This window comes from Ostrea edulis, chromosome 4 (genome assembly GCF_947568905.1).
Source record: "Ostrea edulis chromosome 4, xbOstEdul1.1, whole genome shotgun sequence".
Lineage (NCBI taxonomy): Eukaryota > Metazoa > Mollusca > Bivalvia > Ostreida > Ostreidae > Ostrea > Ostrea edulis.
This window is the reverse complement of record NC_079167.1, coordinates 60,115,981-60,137,566: the sequence shown is the minus strand read 5'-3', so window position 1 is coordinate 60,137,566 and position 21,586 is coordinate 60,115,981. Positions and strand designations below refer to the sequence as shown.

The window sequence follows — 21,586 nt, the reverse complement described above, 5'->3', positions numbered from 1 at the left end:
AGGATGGATGTTAAAATCCAGAAAAGCGCTAGTGATTTAAATATATTTTGGAACTGTAGATTTTCCTGCTTTTTTTATTGAATTATTTTGACTGTGTGATATCAACTCTTTCTATTTGGATTATATATATATATATATATATATATATATATATATATATATATACGGGTGATAACGGAATATTGCTACATAAATATGGGAAGTTGACGATGTAGAAGCTGAAATCATCCCGTTTGCCATACAGTTGAGTTGGGTCAAATGCTGTCAGACGTGTTTCTTACCGATTATTAGGCCGTTCTTGGTACACTGATTGTGACTACGGATAACTCCGTTTCCTTATCAAGATATAGGGCTCACGGCGGGTGGGATCCTTCGACAGGGGATGCATACTCTTCCTAGGCACCTGATCCCACCTCTGGTGTGTTCAGGGGTCCGTGTTTGCCCAACTATCTATTTTGTATTGCTATAGGAGTTATGAGATTAATCATTGTTCGTTATCTTCACCTTTCATGTGCATGCCGTTTACGACCGTGGCAGTGAGGGATCTTTATTATGCCAACATCTACAGTGACACGGGTCCTGTTTTTAATCAAGGTTATATCCGACGGACTCGTGACTTTCACTGATCCAAAATCGGGTGATTAAATAATGTAGCTATATGAATACTCATTAACATACTAGTACTGTGGTACACGTAGCTTCATGTCATTCTTCGAAATAGCGTTATGATAAATTCAGCTTTATAACACATATTTTGAACTGCTTTATTCAATGCCGTAATGTCAGGACGGCGAACCCTATTCCTTTCCTTATTAGATTTCACTTAAACTTTGATTTAAATAGAAAGGTTTCGGTATAAAATTTCAGATCCTGTCTAAACTGATAGATATCCTTTTTTGATGGAGCGAAGTAAGTTACATTGTAACGTATAAGAAAATAAAATGATAAGCGGTTGACATACATGTAGACATTTTATTATAACTAATTACTAATACACAATATATAACCGCCGCGGTGGCCTAGAGGTTAGAGCGTTCGAAATATAACGTTAATATAGCGCAAAGTAATGGATACTGGACAGTCAGACGGATGGATGGGCAAAGGTCCGTTTGCTTAAATCAAATATTGCGTAATGTGTAATTTGTGTATTCTTTTATAGGATATGGACATAACTTTATAGTATATGTGACGAATTCGTCAAATGAGAATTTAAATCAAGAATCTTTCTGTGCTGAAACATGGAATTATAAAAAACAGCGATTGAAATGGAACATTACATGTAAAAATAACCAAGTAATTACCGGTGATCAAGTTCTACTAGAGAGAAAAACAAATGGAGGAAGTTTGACCGTGATTGATATCAAAGTGTTCCGTAAGTATTCTATATTATTCTCACCTTTATAAAACCATCCAACAGACTAATTATGATAATCTGGGCATGCTTAGGGAAACATACAGAGGGGTTGTCAAGTTATTCCATGGAAATTTGGCGACATACTTTTAAGTGAAGATTTATCCCCCCCCCCCCCCCCAAGGTTTTCCCTTATACACTGTAGGTCCGGTTCAGTCTGATGTTAAAATCTCGTATTTTGAATAAAAACGACTTGCTGAAATCCAACTATTTCTTAAAAGCTAAACTTATACCAGGGGGATATTGGATTTTAATTATAAGTGATATAATTTGTTGAAATCATTTGATTTCGTTTTAAATTTTTATCTAGCTTTAGAAATAAATACATGACTTCCAGCTACTGAATTTCTCAAACAATAAACTTATACTAGAGGGGATATTGGATTTTAATTTGTTGAATTCATTTGAATTTGTTTTAAATTTTTGTCTAACTTTACAAATCAATACATGTATGGTTGTTCTATAGAATGCAGCGCAGGTACCTACGGGTACTGGTGTAACAAGATGTGCGTAAAGTGTTTGGACAATCAATGTGACGGATTCACGGGAGTTTGCACAAAAGGCTGCAAGAGTGGTTGGTATGGAGACAGGTGTGGCGTAGAGTGTCCCTCTGAATGTGAAAGTGGTTCCTGTGACAGATATAAAGGGTGTACAGATTGTCGTGATGGCTACAACGGGGCTGACTGTAATAAATGCACATCAGGTACTTATGGCAAAAACTGTAGTTTGAAATGTGTGAATTGTGATACATATTCTTGTAACAATGTCAATGGATGTCAACAATGTTGGAGTGGTTTCTATGGACCGAGTTGTAATAAGCCCTGTCCAGAAGGTTGCAGGAATGATGAATGTGATAAAGAATCTGGACTCTGTTCTGTGGGATGTAAAGACGGATACAAAGGCTCGGATTGTCAACAACCTTGTGACAGTCGATGTGCAACTTGTGATACAAACGATGCATGTATTTCTTGTGTAGACGGAAGCTATGGTCAACAATGTGAACTAGTTTGTCCAGAAACGTGTGGTGGGAAAAAGTCTTGCGATAGAATCAACGGTCAGTGTCATGAATGCGTTGCTGGAAAATATGGTGGAAATTGTACAGAGTCCTGTAGTAAGAATTGTGTCTCTGCTGGCATCTGTAAAAGGAATGGGGAATGTCTAAGTGGCTGTATCAATGGATGGATAGGTGCGAAATGCGATAAAAATTGTCTAGAAAACTGTTCACAGTGTGTACTGTCTACGTCTGAAATTGTGTGTGAAAAATGTGACGAAGGACACTACCTAGACAGTGACAGGAAGTGTCAAAGCTGTCCATCGAACTGTTTATCGTGTGACAGTGAGTCGAAATGTACCCGATGCAAAGAAAGGTTTACTGGAAATTTGTGTGAAAGTAAATGTAACGTGAATTGCATTGATGATTTATGTGAAATTGATGGCCGCTGTTTATTTGGATGTAGTAACAGGAAGCATGGCATTGGATGTACCACGGATTGTAGAGAGAATTGTGTGCATTGTTACAATGGTAACAACTGTACACGATGTTTACCGGGACATTACGGAATATATTGCACTCGTAATTGTTACAGAAACTGTTACAACTGTACTTCAGGTTCATATGATTGTGAAGCATGTAAACCTGGATTTTATGGAAGTTACTGTGAGAACGGTTGTTCTTCTGATTGCCTGACCTGTGACTCGGCAGATTCATGTACTTCCTGTAGAGAAAGCTGGTCAGGTAGCTCTTGTCAGTGTAATTCAAAATGTGCTGATGGATGTGGAAACAATGGAAAATGTTGGAATGGATGTAAAGGTTCTTTTTATGGTGACTATTGTGACACCCCCTGTCCATTGGATAGCTGTGAGAAATGTGATCAAACGTTTGGAAACTGTACAGAATGCACGAAGGGGCGACACGGAATCCATTGTGATATGGATTGTAGTGGGACATGTCTGGAATCCGCGTGTGATATCGCTGGTGGGTGTCTCCGGGGTTGTGTAGAGGGGTTTTCTGGGACAAACTGTGCTGAACGTAAGTAGTGAATCAAGATTAAACAATAAGTATTGTAAGCGTTTCATGGTTTCCTAAAATATGCCAAAGGAGTACACCAGTAGGTTCGATTGATACCATTTCTGGTTGTGATATTTAAATTGTCTTCGATTTCATAGCAATTTTGTCATTTCCATTTTGAAATGAATATTTTTTTTTTCAACATCCAATCCTATTTTTGGATTATCACGAGGCAAAATGACAGTATTGTCATTGAAATTTCTTAATCTTATTTAACAATCGGAAAGTTTCGATTTGCTGCCGAAACACCGTTTTAATCTGATTTTACTCACTGCAGTCACGTGATTTCAAAGTTTTGATAGCCCTCGACACTGCGACTTTTGGTGCAGACGATACATGTATAGGTATTTATTGTACGAGATAATGTGTTGTCGAGAGCAGTCACGTCGAAAAGCAAGGGCGTTTGAGCAGAAGCGACAGGGCGACGACCATCGCTCCTATAATTTTGCAGAGAGGTGGGGGGGGGGGATTTTAAATTTTTTTAAATTGTGACGGTGGTCTGTGTTCATTGAAACAGCGATGACAACGGTAATATGTGGTTTGTGAAGCAGCACAATTAAAATTGATTTTGTTTGAACGTTTTTGAAATGCTACAAAATATTGCTTATATGTTAGAACTGGGGATCTACCAAATCAAAATGCATCAATGGGACCTGTGATATTTTTGCTTTATTTACAATTGCATGACATGTAAATTTAAAAGGTATGCTTAAACTTTCTTTTGTATAATATTGTGTCATCAGGTTGATGACAAAAAGAAATAACCGGTCGTAGTAGCTCAGTGTTAGAGAGTTCGTTTCTTAGCCCGGAGGTCGTGAGTTTGAATCCCGTTCGTGCCATGGCCACGACAAACCTAAGACGAAAACAGGTAGTGATTGCTCCTTCGCCAAATTTTCAATATTTAGATGGGAGAATTGGTACACTGGTACATCCTAAGGAGTAAATAACCCCTATCGATTTTGAGGTCACATGATCAAATGTCAATTCACTCGGGACATGGGGACATGGGAATATATACAGTCCGCTCAATATCTTGAATTATGTGGCACTGCTATCAATTAAATGATATTATGTGTATAACCCTTTTCAATTTTGTACCACGGAGGCACGTGTAAGTTTCTGAATCATTAATTGTTTAAGTTGAAATACACAACAGGTCTTTAGTTTCTCGCACTTTCTTTTGAAATATTCGTATTTCAATACACGGAACAATCAATGTGAGAATAGTTGTGTTCACGACAGCCTGCCCCCCCCCCCTCCCCCCCCCCCCCTCCCCCCCCCCCCCCCCCCCCCGTTCGTCGACTGGTATTATATCGAGAACAGTTCCGTTGCAAGCTTCATTTTACTTTGCGAATTGAAATGCATGCAACATCTCTTTTTGGAAATATTGTTTATGAAAAGTAAAAATCTGTCATGTTTTTAAGCTTCTACTTAAAACGACCTTGCAAGAAACTGACAATTCACGGTACTATTAAAATGTAAAGGCGTGTATAGAATTCGGGAGGAAACGGTGTTCCGGCAATAATTCGACATTCTTCTATTGTCAACAAGTGAAGATAACGAACAGTGATCGATCTCGTAAATCTGATAAATCCTAACAGATAAAAATTAAGGGAAGGGCAAACACGGACTTCTGGACTTACCATATCATAGGAAGACCACACTGTCAGCCAATTTCATATATTTGCAAGATTTAAATTACTAAACTTTTAGTAGTTCCATGTGATCATGGCCAACGCATTTGGTCCATATTTTCTTAAGTCGTTTAACTAGAAAAATATTACTCCTTGGCTAGTTTAAAGAAACTATATCCAGGTGTTTGTGACGTCGTACATAGTCCATTGATATTTGTTAAAAATATGATTGGTTTGATAACAAATTTCACACAAGAAGTTTGGTATCTACATTTATATAGGTCAAATTAGACTGCAAGTAAATTTAGGCCTTTTGCAATCTAACAAAATGTACCATATTAAATTTATTCACAGAGATGGAAGGTATGGAAGAGAATAAGGGTGTCCCGTTGTATGCGTATCCATTGATAGGATTCCTGCTAGTAGCGACAGTTGTGGTCATCGTGGTGTTATTTGTAAGAAGGTGTGTCGCTCTTTCTCTTTGATTTGATTTCAACCAAATACTGGTAGTAATCAATGACATTCAATCGATGTGTTATAATTTCAGAAACTTGCAGAAAAAGCATAAAGTCTTATCACCATATTTAGACAAAGAGATGAAAGTGACTACGTTACTTACAGAAGATGCCCCAGTCTATGCAAATAATGGTAAGCTAAAGTATGTTGATTTCCCTCGGTTCACTAATCAATGAAACATTAGGATGGTATACTGAATATCAGAAAGTTTATATATTTATAGACATTCAACATAGCGACAGTCCAGCATTCCAGAAACGGTCTATCTATAAGGAAAATTCGCCATACAATTTACGAGGATCCCAAGCATACCTTATCGAGCTCGATCCTAATGACGTAGATGAAATCGACTTGCCGGTGCATGCTGAGACAGACTATTACAATATAAAAATAACTCTCGTCCCGATTGATCAACTTTGGGAAAATGTACAGGAAAAGAAATTCAGGGGAGAATTCGACAAGGAATTCGAGGTTTGGATTGATTAATGTTAAATGTTCTTGAGTATACATACATGGATATACAAATGAATTTAAATGATATTTCTCCTTGTAGACCATTCCAAACGGGTTATTAGACTCGTACAAAGAAGCCTTGAAACCTGAGAATCGTTCTCGAAATAGATACAAGAAAATGTATCCTTGTAAGTTTCAGTTTGTTTTATGTCGACCAGTTTCTGTTTGTATGATTTTACATGCATACATTATATTTTCACATTTACTAATCATTTGTCAATAATACCTTTTGATGTTTCAATAAATAATAACAATGGCGAAGAAATGACCTATCAACTTGTCGTAATAACCAATAGTTACAGTTTTTAAAGAATGTATCTTCAATCACGACATATAAGTATTAGGAAAATATCTCCAGTTTGGTTGTATTGTGAAGGAAGCTATGGATGTGCAAATACCCCCATACTTCCATAATGTTTGATTTTAGACGGTACATTTGTCACGGTACATCTTGTCTGTCGGCGCATATTGTTGCCGACGATTTATGTGCCAATACAATATTTTGTTTTCATCGCGATACATACTGTCGTCTGCGACAATATGTATCTACCCCTACTGTACATTTGTCGTCCATTGGAATATATTTTCGTCGGCCCCGATAGATGAGATAGCGAGGGAGCAAGATAACTCTAGGTAGAATATATTTATCGCTGGGGCAAGATGTTGATTTGTTTCATGTGAATAGATGTTTGGAATTTTTGTGTGATTCCAGGTTCAGTTTTAATAGAGGACGTGGTTTGGGCTTTTGTCAATTATATTAAAAGATTACATCTTTGATTGTTTATTTCATAGTTTTATGTGGAAACAAAATACAAAAGAAATTCCTTTGATATATTTGATAGTATAAAGATAAATTTCACAATTTAGCATACATGTAGTTCAAGGACACTTGATGCAAAGAAAGACATGGTTATGCATATATTTTTATACCCCCGAGATCGAAGATCGGAGGGGGGGGGGGGTATTGTTTTTGTCCTGCCTGTCATTCTGTCTGAAACTTTAACCTTGCTAATAACTTTTGAACAGTAAGTGATAGAGCTTTGATATTTCACATGAGTATTCCTTGTGACAAGACCTTTCCGTGGGTATTGAACCATTTGACCTTGACATTTAACCTACTTTTAAATTTTTTTTACATTGGTCATAACTTCTAAATGGTAAATATTAGAGCTTTCATATTGTATATGAGCATTTCTTTTGACAAGATCTTTCTACTGGTACCAAGATATTTGCCCTTGTGACCTTGACCATCTTCGGAATTGGCCATTATCGGAGGCATTTGTGTTTCACAAACACATCTTGTTGTTGTTGTTTCGTGTGGTTGTAATAATTTCTAATAAAATAGTAAGGGACTAGTAAATTTTCTATGATGTTCAAAAGTTGAAATATATTATCCTTCCCTACATGTATATATCTATGTACAAATTTCCCCACTGTTTTTGGACTTACAGAATTGCACTTCCATGCGGTGAATTGTATTCATTTTACTTATAAAAATATAGATTTAATTTTCGTTTGAAATTTTATTTGTAACAAGTGTCGTTAAGAGAACTATTGTTTTAACAAACCACAATTTAGTGTCAGAAAGATACATAGATTATATGCATCTTTTAGTTTTAATTTCTTAGTACTCTGCACGTACCCCAACACTCTCTTTCTTTAAAACTATGATACCAAAGTTTTTGTCATTGTATCAAATTTCTAATTTTTAGACCTAACTAAATAGACGCTAAATGATTAAGGAAGTCCAATGAAAACAAATCATTAACAATCCAACCTGAAGGGTGGGTGAGAGCCGTGTATTAGGTGATTGGTCACGTTAATTATGACAGAAACCCATGCAATAATGACCGTGTACTAGTTCCGTCATTACATACCGTCTTAATTGGGGGGGGGGGGGGGGGAATTGCCCCCCCCCCCCCCTTATACAATCAAATTAAACATCTATTCTTTAAATCATATTTCTTGCGTGATTTTGTTATGATGTTTATTACAGATGATGTATCCAGAGTAATTCTGCAAATAGAAAACGGAACCAGAAATCTGGACTTCATCAATGCTAGCTTTGTAAATGTATGTTGTTTTGAAGCGTGCGTTTACACTTTACTCCGTAAGATGTCCATATTAATAATAGAGTTACATTAGTGTAAATATAAATATTTACATTTCTAATGTTTTTGCCTTTGATATCTTTACTTTTAATGCTATTTATGTCTTCATGAATGCGCTGCAGTTGTGGAATCTTGATAAATATAGTACGTCTATTTTAACGGCTGGGAATTCCCACAGAAATGAAAGTAAAGAGTAAATATAGAAATAACTTTCATTTTTGAAAATACACGAGGGTACGAAGCCGCCATACATTTCATGTTCATACAAAAATGAAACTTATTTCTTAAATAAAATCTGACTAAGCTATGTTGATGCGTGATTATAGAAATGTAACCCGATATTCTGAACCATCGCCAGATACCTGCACTTTATCGCTTCATTTCACTGTATCATATATTCATTTTTGAAGGGTTTCGAAAAAGAAAAAGAATACATTGCAGCCCAAGGTATATCGCTTTTTAGATTGACTTATATCTATTTGAACACGTCTTATTCTACATATACTTCCTGGTGGGTTACCTTGGTTAAATAGATCGATTTCTCCTGTTATACTTTTAGGGCCCTTCACACCAGAAACTGTATACGATTTTTGGAGAATGATATGGCAACAGAACTGTGGGAAAATCATAATGCTTACAAATCTTGATGAAAATAAAGTGGTAAGTCCAAAGTAAAAAGAAAATCAAATATGTCATACATTCACCTTTATAGGAGTTATGAGATTGATCACTGTTCATTATCTTCATATTTTCATGTATATAAAATACAAACAATCTTCAATACAACTATTTTCACTGGTCGACAGAGGATGCCTATTCCTCTTAGGCACCTGATCCCACTCCTGGTATGTCCACGGGCCCGTGTTTGTCTGATCCCACCCCTGGTATGTCCACGGGTCCGTGTTTGCCCGATTCGTAATATTGTATTCCTTATAGAGGTTATGAGATTGATCACTGTTCTTTATCTTCACCTTTTCATGTATCTAAAATACCACCAACCTTCAATACTGTATTCTTAAAATGTCCATTACAGATGAAGTGCAAGAAGTATTGGCCAGACACAGAAGATGAATATGGCCATTTTAATGTAAAACTGGAGAAAGAAGACATTTCGGCAAACTACACAATACGAGAATTTACATTGTCTGCAGCAAGACAGACTCCGGTACACAGATAATCTAAAGGCGAATTATGTCCAAACGTGCTCTGATTTTGATCGGGAATGATAATCTTTCCATTGTCTGAACTAAAATGCTTTGTTAATCATTGTGGTCAGTGTTGCATGTAACTCCTGTCCATTGCAGTTTAACTTTCTGTGATAGCGTTAAGAAAATACTACATCTCTCAAAATCTGTCAACTATTTTAAAAATATTCTTTCTATTGCAGTTATAGGAATTTTACAAATTCAATGTATCTTATGTTTAATTAATGCAAATTAAGAGCGATTATGATTTTTTTTAATTATGATTTTTTTTAATTTAGAAAGGGAAAGCAAAGATCATTACGCAATACCATTTCACCTCGTGGCCAGACAAGGGCGTGCCACGAAATGTGACGTCGATAGTAGAGTTTAGAAACAAAGTTATCAGCTCTGCTGGGAAACTAAATGGACCAATGCTTATTCACTGCAGGTATTTCATCTTCTAAACAAACGTTAACCAACTCTCCAGTCTTTAATATTCTACTGGAGTTGTGATGGATGAGTCAATCTACGGGTTTTTTTTATCCCCCATAACTCTACTTTTATCTTGTCCACTTTCCACAAGAATTACTGTACAGTTTAAATGGAAATTAAGTATAAATATTATATTTGATAAACTGATTTAGTGAGCACATGCATCCAGTGATTTCAGGAATTCGGTTATTGCATTACACATGTTTTTGTACAGAAAAGTGATGTGGGGCATGTTGTTTGTTCGATTAAAAGCTTTCATCCACTTATCAGATTACTTATAAATACGGTGTTCAAGTTACTCACCAATTACAGTGATGTTAGAGCGCAAACACGTGAGTAATTCCGGATAAAAACACTTGTATTTTGTGGTCCTCTTCCTACAATAGTTATCTTATACATACACTGTATGACGGCACCACCTATCAATATAAGTGTACATTAATTTCAGAAAGGAAGGAATTTGTCACTTCTTACGGATAATGCGAGTCAGCATGACACAATCCCATTTTGATTGATCTCCTTACGCCATGCAAATGTAGCATGCCCGCTGTACCATCATCCTACAAAATAATAAGATTAAATTTTAATGAATCATGCATCATTCTAAAAATCAATCGTCTTATAAACATTGAGATTAGTGAGTCCACTTTCCTCTAAGTTTTGAGATAGGTGTATAATATCATCCGGCGTGGTATTGTTCGTCAGTGAAGAACGGCTCAGCAACTACAGTCGTACACTCCTTGTGTATTGTTTATCTATAATTGTAGAAAGAAACAAAAACAATAAATTCTTTGCGACATCAATGAGAATGCACGATAATAGCGCTCAAATCATCTATATATGATATTAAAATACATGTACATCATGTATCTATTATGAAATATTTTTCGACGAAATCGTTTATTTGCGAAAGGCCTCACCCAATATATTGTACACATGTAGCTCCATGCTTTTCTAAACTGAAATTCAAATTGATCAGTCTATTCATTTTGTATTCCTCGTGGCATTATGGTATGGTCACTGTTTGGATAAACTGAACAGGATTATACTTCAAGTGAAAACGTTTTTCCATGACAGATCACAAAGAAATGTACTTTTTCAAAGGACTAACATGGAATTATAGTTCTTGACAATTTATGTTGATATTTTTGTATACTTGACTAGCGCTGGCGTTGGCAGAACGGGAACATTTATGGCACTGGACTTCCTGATAAAACAGGGAGAGCGGGAAGGGAGTGTTGACGTCATCAACTGCGTGGCCAGGATGCGTCAGCAAAGAGTGCATGTCGTGCAAACAGTGGTATATGCTTCAATAATTTTGATTCCACCACACATAAAATCAAAAGTACTGAACAGTCAACTTTATGATAAACTGGATGATTTCAGCTTCTCCATCGTCAACTTTCCATATCTATGTAGCAATATTCCTCTATCACTTGCATATGGTGTTTATATCTTTCAACTGATTCTATACGTAAGAGCTTGTTCTGCCTATGATCTGTTTTTAAATCGAGGCAAGCTACTGACAAACAAGTTGATGGTACAGGAATTTCAACAGTCTCATTTAAAGCCAGCATTTCGCAAACTCTATAGTCGCAATAACGATCTAGTTTGCCAATACAACCCATCATCAGATTGTTAGACCGTTCTTGGCACACTGATTTTGACTACGGATATCTCCGTTTACCTGATCAAGATACAGGGCTCACGGCGGGTGTGACTGGTCCACAGGGGATGGTTACTCCTCCTAAGCACCTGATCCCACCTCTGATGTGTCCAGGGTCCGTGTTTGCCCAACTATCTATTTTGTATTGCGTATAGGAGTTGTGAGATTGATCAATGTTCGCTATATTCACCTTTCATCTGTATCTTTTTACCAACACTTCTGAATGTGCAATCCACCACAAACTTAATAAAAAGGAGAAATAGATAATAGATCATGTACGTTTATACGGAAACGGGGATTTCTTTATGTATGTTTGGTTCTAGTCAGTTCTACAGATAGTCCGCCATCAGTATAATCTTAGACAATGACTGCAATACTGAATTGACTTTTAACCTTTGAGGACATCGAGCTAGACTATTCTCCTACCTGATACATGTACGGTACCTCATTGGATTGGTTGTATATTGTTTAACGTCACACTCAAATTTCACTCAAAGGGATATACGTTGCCGTTGAAGGGCCGCAAAATTTAGGCCTATGCTCGGCGCTTACGGCCATTGAGCAGGGAAGGATCTTTATCATGCTACACCTGCTGTGATACGGAACCTCGGATTTTGCGGTCTCATCCGAGGGAACGCCCCATTTAGTCGCCTCTTACGACAAGCACTGGATACTGAGGACCTATTATAACCCGGTTCCCCACGGGACTTAATGCTATTGATACTAAATTGAAACTAAATAGATATTGTGAAGGAACGGGTAGTCCTTTACCAAAATGGTAAATTCAGGATACCAGGGTGGAGCCAAAATGATTATAAGTGATTATGTGTGTGTATTAACAATTGAATATTTTTAACTTCGTGATAACTACCCTTCCAATTCTTTTCAAATTTGGTATGAAGCATCTTTGGGGCAAGGGGGACATCAACTGTATATTTTAAGACAATTTCACCCCCGAAGCCTTAGGGTGCCAAATATTGACCAATTCTCATCTCTTTTTCACTATAACCACACAGCTCTAAGGAAAACTAAATGCATAGTCGTGTAGAGTAGGAAGGTCTTTACAAAAATGTAAAATTCATGATACCTGGGGAAGAGATTCTGACTCCAGGACAGGGCCAAACTCAGCATATTGTGTTTATGTATAAAACATTTAAGGTACATGTAGCTCATTAAAACAAGACTTGTACTAAATTGTATATTTTCTGTCTGTTGGACATATGTACTTTTAACATCTCACCATACATAATTCCATGCTGATTTGAAGATGTAGTGAGCCACCTTGAATAACATATTCTTTTATAATGCTATCAATCCTGAATTGAAACTAGATATTAGGAAGGAGCAGGTGACCCTTGACCAACATTATAAATTTCATGATCCCAATAAATCAATAGTTCTGTTGTTTGTAAACCAATACACAAACAAATATAATGTTTTCATCTTCCAAAGTGTCTATGAATCTATTCTGTTCACCAAGAGGTTAAATATTGTGCTTTTATTGTATACATATTTGATAATGAAATGAACATAACAATTCATAAATGCAGAAACATGGACATTTCGTCTCAAGTACATATACTCAGAATCAAGTACAATTCGAATCCTCATGTACCAACCATGCGGCTTGTTGGTCTAAATTTAAAGGGTATGATGAGCAGTTAGAAGTACGACACGTACATCTACTTACATAAAGAAAGGCGTTATGTTCATTGCACTTAGCTCAAAGTATATTACATATATTTAAGACTATATCGTATTAGGAAAGCTTAGCGTTTAAAAACAACTCTTACTGTTCCGTGTAACACTTCAAAATGAAAATTTCTAAGATGGCTTTAGGAGTTTTAAAATTCTTATTACATAAGTTTAAACACTGAATTTCCAAAAAATGAAACTTTCGAATTTTAGAAATTTGATATTTTGATTCAAATTATTAACAGTCCAAACACGATTTATAGTTTGACTTTTCACATGCTTTGTCGAATAATTTTATCGAACTCCATAGATTGTAGCCGTTATAGGGTAAGATCAGATCGAAATCCCAGCAGGAATATATAAACAACTGAACACAATATGATCTATTTTTAGGAGTTGGAACTTTGTTCAACTTTCCAAGGTCATCACGCACTGCGTACGTCAATATATCGGTGTGGGCCCAGCCCCTTCACAGACTCGTTTTATTTGAAATAATGCATGTCCCAAAAAACTTTCTCCAAACAAAATAATTCACTACCCAAAATCTAGAATTTAAAACAAAAAGAGCTTATTTCAAATTATGATCACCATATAAACAAATATTTGTTCGTTGTACAAAATAATAGGAAAAGATATATTCACATTTTTTTCTTATTGTAAACGATCATCGCAAGCTAGGAACTTAATGAGAGTTCATTAGTGATTAGAGGGGTTGAACGTTAAACATACTCCATAGCACGCCTTAGTCTCTGCATATAGTAAATAAATGAATACATTAATGCACTGAATCGATGTTAACTGCACGAATATAGCGAAAATAACTCAATGTGAAATTTAAAATAAAAGCTTTTACATATACAGTAATTAATTTGTTTTCTTTGGTTGTTGAAAAAGTTCAACTCCCAGAAGACCATTCTGTAATTTGATCTACAAATTTTGAGGTTTAAGTAAAACATTAGAAACTATTAAAATATTGAGAATGTATCTAGACTAATTAAGCTTAATATTTTGCTTAGATATTTGTCAAAACATATCCATTATACAAATTTGATATTTTAGATATTTCAACAACAAACATACAAATCATGTTTGGTCTGTTAATATTTTGGATTGTTGAAATCAAAATGTCAGATTTCCAAAACTGGATAACATTTCACTTTCGTGGAAATTTGGATTTTTTGAGCTAAATTTTCAAAATCCTAAATCTTCAAATCATTTCAAAATTAATTTTAAATTTTTTTCACATTAACCATTATTAAACATTATCAATATTTATTACGTTACAACTCGTAATGGTGGTGGGGTGGGTGGATGGTATACAATCTCACGTGACGTCAGATTAGAAAACTCAAATATAACGTCAGCGTATCTGTTGAAATATTACATCGGTGGCTTGCATATTTGTGATAAGCGTGGAAACGGGTTTCCTTTGGTCTGACACTTGTAGCGTATAATGGAAATGGATTAGTTACCTTGTTAATTAATGCTTTCGGGGTGTATTGAATCACCATATCCGTCTCTCCACATTGTCAATGGACCACATTTTGTTGTACAAGAAAATATCATACCTTATGAGTAGAGTGTAATGACCGAGAAACAAGACATGTTAAAAATCAAATTTTTGACTGGTTGTGGTGGATCTGTGCTAAGGAAGTTAGCCCGTGAGCTTTTGAGCATAACTGAGCAGAATGCTGTACAACTAAGTATTTACTGGTTCAATACTGATCCCATTGGTGCAAACATACTACACATCTATTACTTAACCCTATCCAATTGATTTTTTGTTATTGTGTCAATTCAAATTTTGAAAGGATTAGGCAGGGACTGTATTTCTTGGCGGAAGGATTGATTAATCAAAAAGTTCTTAAATCTGCATATTTCATTTTCTGTTTCATCAAATATATCCTATTTTATACTCCTATACGTGTATTTCAGTTTGATAATATATGATACAAGTAGTTGAGACTTGGAACTACATGTAGTTCAAATGTTGTTATTTATTAAATTGGTTGATATATTTTCTAAACTGAACACCAATTCTTAAAAAAAAAAGAAGTTTAAATTAATTTACTCGAAATTTTGTATAAAAATTCACTATATTCGCCAATAATTTTTAAAATTTGATCTCCAACCCCCACTTTTTTTTTTACTTCCATTTTAAATTTTAAGACAAGACCTTAAAATTATGTGATATTTTAGAAATTGACAATACTCCTAATATGTCCTTTTAAACTCAAATTTGATATCATGGATTTTTTCGCATATCAAGAGCAAAAAGATCACTATTTATTTCCATTACTAGTATTAAACTTTTTTTTATTTATATTGTTAGAAGACATGATTATGCATCTATTTTATGTAAAGATTGATTTGTGTTGCTTATGTTGTGTTGACACCAACATAATTATATATCATGTTTAATTGAATACATCGAGAGTAAATTTTAAGTGCAAAAAGGTCATGTTTAGAACACTGTAGCTCAATAACAAGCATTGTGACCGCCGTTTTTCTTTTTAATTTCCTAATTCTCCTTCAATGTAGATATCAAAACCACACTTCCTAAAAAAAATTGTACATTACTCCAAATCTTAGGTGTCAATCTCTTTAAGAGCGGTTGGGGTTTAGTAACCTTGAAACAAGACGTGTTGGCAAAGTCAAATAAGAATTTTAAGCGGCACCCGCTCAGTCGTCGGTTCGTAAGATCGTGGGTTCGATCCCCGCTTGAACCTTGGCCGTGTCAGGCACTCCTTTGCCAAATGCTCGCAATTTAGAAGTAAAAGTCCCGGGTCTTTCTGTTGCGACTATAAAAATCGAGGCCCCGGGTTGTGGCAACGTTGGAACGATAGACCCACACTGCTACAGCCTGAGAGCCATACATAAGTATAAATTTGTGGCGTTTCACCACTGGTGACGTCTCAACACGTTTTAAAAAATGCTCGAAGGAACGTAAAACAAATGAACAAAAAGAATCAGTTTTAATGGTACATTTATCAAAGCCAGGAATATAGGGCTGTGTTCTCTTGGACAGTTTTACACTATTCTTGGAGATGAAAAGTAACCAAACTCACTGACGTGTTCTTTTAATTATTGAACTTCTAAATTTTCCTTTTCTGACAGGAACAATACATGTTCTTACATGATGCAGTGATTGAAGGTCTGACAGAAGGAAAGAGTGTTGTGACGGCCGCCGAGTTTCCCGAGTATTACAGTCATCTAAAACGTCTGAACCCCTCAACCCAAAAGAGTGAAATATGGGAACAATTTCAGGTAACAAACCTTTTATGAATTTAACAGTAGGGAACAAGAATTTCGAGAATAGGACCAGGATCTTAACTGTATAGCATCTATTCTCAATTTTCAAACGTTCTTTGGAGCGTTTTATGCCCCCGTATCGATGATCGGGGACATACTGTATTGTTTTTGTCCTGTCTGTCTGTCCAAAACTTTAATCATGCTCATAATGAATGGTGAGTGATCGGACATTCATACTTCATATGAGCCTTTCTTGTGACTAAACCTTAATTTTGATACCATAAGTTGTGACCTTCACTGTGGAGCTTGACCTGCTTGGTAACATAAGCAATATCACAGCTGATATAAACAGTGCATTGCAATGCCATATTTAGCTTCACTATTAACAACAACAAAACGTACGAGATGCCAAACAATATCTATCTCATACTAAGTGTAGTCAATATGTCGTGAACTGAATAAAATTCAGGGGCATGGTTGTTGTTGTTATGATGTCTTGTTTCTATAATCTAATTATATAAATCAGGAATGGAATGTTTAAATTTACGTCGTGGATGTTTACAAATTTTTTTTGGCCTCACCATGCATGGTTGAAAGGAAAGTACTGACATCATAAACGGCAGGTAAACTGCATCCGGATTACACATTTGGGGATTTAGTACTCTCATTCCTGTACTCATAATGTTAAGGACCTTAATGAAAATCAGGTAAAGAGGGTGTTGCACCGAAGCGGGAATTTTCCCTAATCGGAGCTCTGTATCAAATATTTAATATTCTATACTACTACAGTCCAGGAGCTCTTATACTCGTATGTTTTATTTTCTACAGCCAACAATTGGCAACTGTACATGACTCTGGCCACAAAACAATATATGGGAATTCAATACGCATTATAATAAAGTTCAACATTATTCGAAGTACATGCACCTGTAAAATTGATTCAATATAGCAATTTGCTACTGGAATACATATAAACCCTTGTTTGGCCTTAAAGTTTTTCTTCTGAAGCTTTGCATAGTTCACAACGGTTTTTCGTAAAAGGCACCATGCCTTTGTCAACAGCTTTCATTCAGAAAAACATACATATTCTCGTTAGCAACCTTGACTATTAAAACACAGGTATTGCATGCTGTATTCGGCGTGTTTGTTGAGAGTCCTATTCACAAACTAAACAGTGTCCAGGTTGGAAGCTTATTTCAAACTCGGCACATGGTAATAAACAGAGATTTGACATTAAACTTATATAAAAACTAGAAGCGTGTTTCATTTAAGAAAAAAAAATCTAGATGGAAGACGTAATATGAAAAAAAAAATGTGTTCGTGAGGGAGTCGAACCCGGTCGTTTTAAAAATAGGAAACATCTTTACATAAAAGAGTCGACGACCTTACTCACTGGACCACGCTGTAGACCATACATTACTACGGAAAATTAACGTACAGGTAAAATTGAAAATAATACTAGTGAAGTCGTTTCGATTTTTTTTAATTTACAAAAAAAAATGCCCTCGTGAAACAAAATTTCAGAGCGACAGTATTTTAGAGGAAAACTCGAAGAACATGTTCATGCTAAATTTATTTTGTTTCACGAAGGCAGTTTTTCTGAAATTCGGGGATACCCCTCCATTTTAACGCTAAAAATCATATAAATCGCTTAATGCTTGATTTAACTCGAAATAGTTTGGCAAATTTTGTCAATACACGTCTTTTAAACTTATTTTCAAAAATTATTGAATCAAGAGATACATTCTAATTGGTTTTATCATATATTTGAATAACTTAATTTTTCGATTTTTCATGCAACACCTTTAGGGAAATTAACACGAGTCGTGCAACACCTTCTTTGTTATTTTCAAAGACTTCACATATGGAAGTATATATGGATGAAAATTTAGGCCTGTAACTTTAATTTGAAGGATAATGTGAACCCTAACAAGTGCGCCGTGGGTAGACAATGCTGTTACAGGGAATGAATGATTCTCGGACCTGTCACAAGGTTTTGAATTTGAAAAATGCTTTTATGCATTCTGACTTCAAGTAACATTTACACAAGACAACCCATACTTTAAATGTAAACTTGTTTCCAAATTGTTTAATTCACAATGTGAAAACTTCTTTAACATCGAAAACTACATCTTTAACTGACCCTATCCCAGAATGCTGCGCGAGATGTAACCAATCGCAACACTGAACCGATTGTAATCTACCTGACTCTGTATCCTTCAGTCGGAGACCTGTCTTGCACTGTCTGTCACTTAGAAAATGAGGGTACACAATGTAGCTCAAACTTTGAATTTTGAACTAATTCTTTCTTACAGAATTTTTATCAAACAGTCATAAAAGCTGGTGATAAAAAAGCATGCGTATTATTTGTTAAAAGCCTCTTAAAAATCGTCGTACTGCGGAAACCTGGAACTGGTGATAATGGGAAATGTATCACACGGAAGTTAGCTACTGCGTGTATTCTATCCTGGTGTACAGAATAAGTTAGCAGAACAATTTATAACAAGACGTGAATGTAATCATTTTAAAATAGATCATTTTTTCTTTAGAAATATTACAAAATATCTATGCTTTTACAGATGTATTATTATATTAAAATTATTTCGTATTTAAACCACCCTCAGGAATAACGGAATAATGCCCAAAACATCAAAGCGTGCAAGTCGAACCTTCCGCTTCATGTAAACCGTGAAAACCTTTCATCGTCCGTGCAAGAATCGTATGTACATATACTGTCCATGCAAGTGTTGTAGTAACGCGCTTCAGGGTCTGTAACGATATTCTTTATGACAAGACCTTTCATTTGATACCATGATTCATGACCTTGGAGTTTGACCCAAATTTCAAACCTTTGATTAAGATTTTAGCATTGCTCATAACTTTGAAAGGCGAATGGTGTTGCTCTCATATTTCATAAGTGCATTTCTTGTCACAAAACCTATATTGTGGTACCAAAGGTTTTGAACTTATGACCACGGAGTTTTACTTATTTATAAGAAACGCTTACATAGGCAATATCTCTTGAACTATTCAAGGTTGAATTTAAGGCTTTCATATTTTGTATACAGACTTCTTATGAAAAGACGTTCTATTTGAAGCCATGATCATTGACCTTGTGATCTTACCCTTGGAGTTTGACCCAAATTTCAAAACTTTATACTTGCTCATAACTTTTGATTGGTGAAGGATCACTCGGGATCACCTCGGTCGATTCCATCTAACCCCGGATGCACAAGTATGATGTTTTCCGCCATAGTACAAATATACAGTGACATACATGTCTAAGAACATGTTTAACGTCACTGATCAACTGGAACTACAGACAGCTCCCACGAAATACAGTCCATTTTAACATATTATTTATAACACTCTCAATGTTTGTAACAATTTATCTTTGAGAATTATGGTGTTTTTTTCTCTCGAAAAATAGAGGGCAGTTTTCTAAGGAAAACTCGGTATATTCATATAAAACAACATATTTTGATCACTACTTTCTGAAAGCGGAAGTTTTTCCGGGAGAGTAATTAGACGACCGCACTGCAAATGTTAGGCGAACATACATCCAAGGCTAGATGTAGGGTACCGGAATTTGCTGAAGTTTGCCGAAAGGTGAAAGATGTTGGATTTCATGTGTACATTTCTTGTGTTAGTACATATGTATAAAGTTTATTACCTTGTGACCTAGACACGTTTCTTTGTTGCCACCGGTGGCAGAGTGTTTTACATAGATTTGTTTTCAAAACAAATGCGTTACAATTAATATCAATATTTCATTTTGTTTGTTTTCAAATATAAATGGGCAAAATGACTTGGAATGAATTGTTAAAACTGCATGCAAGACATGAATATTTATAAAATATTTCTAAAAATTCATTTCTTTACAGCTCATCAACAAATTGTCGCCAGAATTTGACGAGAGACATTTTAAAACTGCTAAACTGAAGGAAAATAGATGTAAAAATAGATACAACAATGTCCTTGCAAGTAGGTATAGCATACACACGTGTCCTAGTCAAGAGGATGAATTACAGTGATTTTCAGAAAATATATAAGTAGTCCGGAAAAATCGTGTATCCATCAATTAATTATTAGATAATCTACAGTACATGTATCCGCAATATTGAGTAGCAATTTTAACAACTTTAACACATTGTCATTTTCTACAATTACTATAATCTAATAATTTTGTAGGGGTTGTTTATGCTTTTGAGAATAATCATATTTCATGTAATTTTGAATTCGTCGTTGGGAAAAGTTAAAAGTTTAAAAGAGTTGGGGGCAAAATCGGATTAGATCAGCAAATTGATTGTTTTAAATTTCCCCGATTTTTTGTAAATCTATTTTCATGTATCTCTTCAAATTCCATTTCATTGTAGGTGATAACTACAGAATATTCATTTCAAGTGGTGACAGTAATTATATTAACGCCATTCAAATCCCGGTAAGTGAAACGACTATGTAAATGAAAAAGTACCTTGTAAGTGCTAGAAGATTTGTAATTGCTTTTCTGATATTCTTTTAGCGTGGATCGTTTATAAAGAATATGCAACATAAAAACTGAAAACTTGACAAGCAAACAAGATCAAACAAAATCAGAAAGACCATACAAAATTATAAATAACAAAATTGTTAGCGCCACGTTTCTCTAATCGTTTTATTGCTATTCAAGATCAATATATTTTCTGTTCAGGGCCACAAGAACAGGAATGCATTCGCTCTAACACAAATGCCTTTGGAAAACACTGTCCAAGATTTCTGGTATCTGGTTTTAGAGCAGGATGTGTCCACCATTGTTATGATGAATTCTTACAAACGTGACAAGGTCTGAGTGCCCAAATTGTAATAATAAATATATACACTAAGCGCACGGTACTGGTGTCACTTTACGTTACACTTATAACGTCATAAATTGTGGCAAAATATAATCACGAAAGCAACGTCACATTTTAAACAAATTCATTATCTCCAAGCTGTAATATCATAACTAAAGCACATGCATGATTTAATGTTTAAAAATTGAAAATAAATCTTTGTACGTGTATAG

General features: G+C 35.3%; 1 protein-coding gene across 1 annotated transcript in view; it reads left to right on the top strand.

Annotated features, from left to right (window-relative positions):
- LOC125671627 (uncharacterized) overlaps positions 1-21,586 on the top strand; it is a 37,409-nt gene that overhangs the window by 3,808 nt on the left and 12,015 nt on the right. The window contains exons 4-19 of the mRNA XM_056163237.1: positions 1,160-1,372; positions 1,878-3,440; positions 5,468-5,576; positions 5,661-5,761; positions 5,853-6,100; positions 6,183-6,270; positions 8,139-8,215; positions 8,664-8,700; positions 8,813-8,913; positions 9,287-9,418; positions 9,737-9,885; positions 11,094-11,229; positions 16,408-16,557; positions 20,427-20,526; positions 20,919-20,983; positions 21,233-21,364. Coding sequence (XP_056019212.1) covers positions 1,160-1,372; positions 1,878-3,440; positions 5,468-5,576; positions 5,661-5,761; positions 5,853-6,100; positions 6,183-6,270; positions 8,139-8,215; positions 8,664-8,700; positions 8,813-8,913; positions 9,287-9,418; positions 9,737-9,885; positions 11,094-11,229; positions 16,408-16,557; positions 20,427-20,526; positions 20,919-20,983; positions 21,233-21,364 — 3,401 coding nt within the window. The remainder of the gene's footprint in view (positions 1-1,159; positions 1,373-1,877; positions 3,441-5,467; positions 5,577-5,660; positions 5,762-5,852; positions 6,101-6,182; positions 6,271-8,138; positions 8,216-8,663; positions 8,701-8,812; positions 8,914-9,286; positions 9,419-9,736; positions 9,886-11,093; positions 11,230-16,407; positions 16,558-20,426; positions 20,527-20,918; positions 20,984-21,232; positions 21,365-21,586) is intronic.